At 56.0% G+C, this 4,919-nt stretch overlaps 1 protein-coding gene across 1 annotated transcript; it reads right to left on the reverse strand.

Annotated features, from left to right (window-relative positions):
- Nucleotides 1-411: 411 nt before the first annotated feature.
- SOX18 (SRY-box transcription factor 18) lies at nt 412-3,879 on the reverse strand. The gene is made up of 2 exons (XM_062505179.1): nt 3,235-3,879; nt 412-1,673 (listed from the first exon to the last, which is right to left on the reverse strand). The coding sequence occupies exons 1-2, from the start codon at nt 3,635-3,637 to the stop codon at nt 823-825; spliced, it is 1,254 nt and encodes a 417-aa protein (XP_062361163.1). The 5' UTR covers nt 3,638-3,879; the 3' UTR covers nt 412-822.
- Nucleotides 3,880-4,919: the final 1,040 nt, after the last annotated feature.

A 4,919-nucleotide genomic window follows, 5' to 3' on the forward strand; every position in this document is an offset into this window, starting at 1 on the left:
ACCAGAATAAAACAGTTTGCTCTCCATACAGTTCTAGACAATAAAAGTGTTTGCAGTCATATTTTTCTTTTGTACAAAATTCCAGTCAGTTGTTCCTCAATATTTACATTATCATTCCCTTTTCACAAAATATCTCCTTTTCCCCCCCATTCCTTTTTTTCCCTTAAATCCAGCTTTGCTACATAAATGCTTTAGATCTCATGGATATTCCTTGATTTATTTTTAAAAAGTCTAATAAAAAACCCCCAAAAGACATTAAATACCATTTTATATATAAAAATGCTTAGTAAAAATATATTTTTGTTGCCCAATTAAAATATATTGCTGAGAATACAGTAAAAACTGTCCTAAAGCCCACCCCTAATGGGCGCCGACTCTTTAACAGCCCCGGCAAAGTCTTTCTAAAAGCTATTCCCCCCTAAAAGTTCGCCTGTCCTTGGGTTAAATACTGGGGACAGGTCACACTTTGGCTCATCCTGGTCTGAATGTTTCAGGCAGGATTTACTGGAATTGGCTTGAAAATGCCCCTTGGAGGTTGAGGGAGCTGGAGATGTGCCCTGCCGAGGGCTGGAGCGGGGAGCACGGTGGGGAAAGGCATCTATCTGTGTTACATAGTTATACGGTATATCAGTGAGTTCAGCATGGTCTGTCTCTAAAAAAAAAAAAATTAAAAAATCAAAATAAAAAAGAACAAACAAGAAAGCGATGCACTTAATGAGATACTCTAAATATGATGGAGCTCGTGGTTAAAGGAGGATGGCTTTTTGTTTTTAGAGGAGAGTCGGGGCTCTCCTGGTGCGCGCATTGGATGGTGGGGTCAACCTAACCAGTGATGCAGGGGCTATAGTAAACAGCACTGCTGGCATCGGACAGGGCAGATATCAAACTGCTCTCCTCGCAGGAGATGCTTCTAGGAGTCACTTTGGACAGGGAGACATGGTAAGGGAGGCCCGAGGCTTCGGGACGAGTCCTGCTCATGTTCAAATACTGGTCAAACTCGTTGCGGTCAACGTCTGTCCAGAGCTCGGTTTGGTTCAAGTGATCCACGCTCTCCATGTGGTGGGCTTCAGGAGGGGGTGACAGCTGGCCCAGGTGGGCGGAAAGCCCGTTCTGAGTTCCTGAGCACATCTGGTTGTAGTAAAGGCTGGAGGGATGGGGAGTCCTCATGGCGTCGGCCAAGTGTGAGGGGGTCTGCGTGTAGGGCACGGCCACGTCCCGCCCCATGCACTTCTCCTGGGGAAACTCCATCTGGTGATGGTGGTGGTAGCCTCGAAAGGGCATCATGTTGCAGTCATCCTGCATGTGCGGAGGGAAAAACGCCGGCTCGGTCTGTTCCAAGACATCCAAGGGAGACATCTCAGGAGTTGGCAAGCCATAGTTTTCAATATCCGACCCCATGGAGTGGAGTTCTCTGAAGTGGTTAAGTGGGGGAGGCTGGGGGTGGCCCGGCTGGCTGCCGCCATGGTGACTCATGCTGAAGTTGTCACTGCAAGGCTGGGAAAGGTTATGCAGGAGGATATTGGGTTCCATCCTCTTGATTTTCTTGGCTTGCTTCTTTCTCCTTGGGCGGTATTTGTAGTTGGGGTGATCCTGGAGATGCTGGATTCGCAGTCGCTCTGCCTCTTCCACGAAGGGACGCTTGTCACTGGCACTCAGTGCTTTCCATGACTGGCCTGGAAGAAGAAAGAGAACTTCTGTGAGAATGGCTCAGCCACCTAGCACTGGCCAGGGCATGGGGACACCCAGGGAAAGGCAGCCCAGGGGTGAAGGGTTCCTGCAGATGGTTTGGCACCTGAGTGGGGTCTCACTGCTGGCACCAGGAAGGGCTGGGGAATGGGTTCCCAAGCCAGGCTGTTCCCTTGTCCCAGCAGAAGGCTTGGGCAGTGCCCAGTGCTTCAGTGCTGTGGGAGAATGGGGGTACATGGAATGGGAACCCCTCTGCCAGGGCTGGGGATTCTGCCTCCCGCTGCCCATTGGTACAGTCCACAGTCCTTGCTTCCCTGCATCTCGCATCCATAGCCTGTGCCTCTGCGGACCAAATCACCTGTCCCAAAATCTCACAGCACCATATCCTGAATCCCACATCCCCACACCCCGCAGCCCCGTGTCTCTGCATCCTGCTGCTCTGTCTGGCCATATCCTGCTTCCCGTAGTCCCGCATCCTGCAGCTCCATTTACCCATATCCTGCTTCCCGTGTTCCCACATCCCGCATCCTATAGTCATGCATCCCGCATCCTGCAGCCTGTATTCCCATATCCTGCATTCCTGCAGCTGTGTACCCCTCAGCCCTGTATCTCTGCATCCCGCAGCCCTGTTTCCCTGCATCTTGCAGCTCTGCATCTTCATATCCTCACATCCCACAGCCCAATATTCCCACATCCTGTATCACCACATCCCACAGCCCCTGATCCAACAGTGCTGCATCTTTACAGCTCACATCCCTGCAGCTCTGCATCCCTGCAACCTGTAACTGGCAGCCCTTCATCCCACATCCCTAAAGCTTGTGTCCCACAGCTTTTTAACCTGGCAGCCCATAGCCCTACATCCCACAGCTCTGTATCCCACAGCACCCCACCCTTGTACCCCAGCTCCTGCACCCCCATATACTTGCAGTCTGCATCCCACAGTCCAGTACCCTTGGAGCCTGGCTAGCAGAGCCCCATATCCTTGCATCCTACAGCCTCCTGCCTTGTATCTGTGCAGTCTGCATCCCTGGACTCACAGCACACATCCCAAATCCCTGTACAACTTCATCCCACGCTCCCAGCCCTGAGTCCCTGTACCCCAGCAGTTCACACCTCCAGCTCTGTACCTCTGAATCCCATTGCCTTGGATTATCAGAATCCAACTTGCCTACCCCTACACCACCAGCCCTGTACCCAAACATTCTGAACTCTGTACCCCTGCATCCTGCACTCCTGCAGCCCACATCCCCAGACCCGTACGTCTGTATTCCTGTATTCCCAGTCCTGTACTCCCACATCCCTGTCTCCTCAGCTCGGTATCCTTCCTATCCCACAGCCCTGTACTCTTGCAGCCTGGACCCCCAACCCCGCATCCCCCACGTCCCTAGCTCTGTAAGCCTGCATCCCACAGCCCTGTACTCTTGCAGCCCGCACCCCCAGCCCCGTAACGCAGCATCCTCGCATCCTTAGCTCCGCATTCCCGCATCCCCAGCCCCGCACCCCGCATCCCCGTTCCCCCAGCCCTCCTCCCGCACCACTCCCGCTCACCCAGCATCTTGCTGAGCACGGCGTTGTGCAGGTCGGGGTTCTGCTGCGCCAGCCGCTTGCGCTCATCCTTCGCCCAGACCATGAAGGCGTTCATGGGCCGGCGGATGCGGGAGTCCTCGGCGGCCTTGCCCTCGGGGCGGCCGGCCGGGGGGCTGTATCCATAGCCCGGCTCGGGGCTGGGCGTGCGGCTGGGGGCCGCGCCGGGGGCCGCGCCGCCGGGGCCGGGGCCGAAGGCGAAGCCGGGCTCGGGGCTGGGCGTGCGGCTGGCGGGGGAGGCGGCTCCCGGGGGGCGCGGGAAGGCGAGCCCGGGCTCAGCGGCCGGAACGGCGGCGGTGACCCATGAACAGTCGCCCCGGGGTTGCGATATCTCCTCTCGGCAGTAGTTAGACTCAGATATATTCATTCCAGCTGGACAGCACTTTGTGTCCGACCCGACCGGGTGCCGGAGAGAGAATCGGGATTCCTGCCGCGTCCCACCGGGTCCAGCACCGCCGAGCAGCCGCCCGCAGTTCGCCTCCCTCGCCTGCCTTCGGGGGACTCGGGCTCGCCTGCGTTTGTTTTGGTTTCTTTTCTTTTCTTTTTTTTTTTCCTATATTTTTTTTTATTTTTCCCCCCTTTCCCCACAAAAAAAAACTTTTGGGATGCTGCTGGGCTGGAAGGGGCAAAATATAGCCGGGCTGGACCAATCAGCGGGGCGAGGGGAGGAGGAGGAGGAGGAGGAGGAGGAGGAGGAGGAGAGGGAGAGGAGGAGGAGATGAGGGGGAGGAGGAGGAGGAGGGAAGGGGGGCGTCCCCAGGCACCAGCAGGAAGACCCACCCGGAGAGGGCCGAGCTGGGACTGATGTGGAAGCTGCTGCCCCGTTCCCTTCTGTCCAAGGAGAAGGGTTATTACATTTTGCCCTCTCCTCTCCTCTCCTCTCCTCTCCTCTCCTCTCCTCTCCTCTCCTCTCCTCTCCTCTCCTCTCCTCTCCTCTCCTCTCCTCTCCTCTCCTCTCCTCTCCTCTCCTCTCCTCTCCTCTCCTCTCCTCTCCTCTCCTCTCCTCTCCTCTCCTCTCCTCTCCTCTCCTCTCCTCTCCTCTCCTCTCCTCTCCTCTCCTCTCCTCTCCTCTCCTCTCCTCTCCTCTCCTCTCCTCTCCCTCTTCTCTTCTCTCCCTCTTCTTTTCTCTTCCTCTTCTTTTTTCCCCCCCGTCTTTGCAAGCCCCTTTTCTGCTCCCTGTGCCCTGCCCTTGCCCCCCACCACCCGCGGTGCCGAGGCAGGGAAGCGTTCAGCTTTGCTTGCCAGGCTGTGTGCAGGAGCACAGGGATGTTCAGGGCTCGGCGTTTATTTTTCTTATGACTGACTCGGCGTGTGTGTTTTGGCCAACATTCCCCATCCGGGGCTGGGAGCAGCCCTGGGGTGAAGGCAGGGGTGAGCCCTCTCCCCCCGGTAATTTTCTGTGGGAATTTCAGCATCAGGCAAAGAAACCGCTCCTTGAGTTTAGGTTTCATTTACATGAAAAAGCGTTTTGTTTTCTAGGATGGGATTCAGTGTCAGCCAGGTGATCGGGGCTAAACACAGGGAGGGCTGCTGGAGCTGGCACGGCTGTGCCGTCGCTGCATGCCTTGGGCATGGCCGGACCCACAACATGCTGCCATCGTTAGCCACAGCAAAGCTGCATGTCCCCTGTCCCCTGCCACCAGGTCACT

Source organism: Cinclus cinclus, chromosome 18, assembly GCF_963662255.1.
Source record: "Cinclus cinclus chromosome 18, bCinCin1.1, whole genome shotgun sequence".
NCBI lineage: Eukaryota > Metazoa > Chordata > Aves > Passeriformes > Cinclidae > Cinclus > Cinclus cinclus.

Excerpts from the sequence above, each read along its gene's own strand:
- SOX18 (XM_062505179.1), bottom strand. The coding sequence starts at position 3,637 with ATGAATATATCTGAGTCTAACTACTGCCGAGAGGAGATATCGCAACCC. Across the intron at positions 1,674-3,234 it reads CGTGCTCAGCAAGATGCTGG|GCCAGTCATGGAAAGCACTG; the intron begins GTGAGCGGGAGT and ends TTCTTCTTCCAG.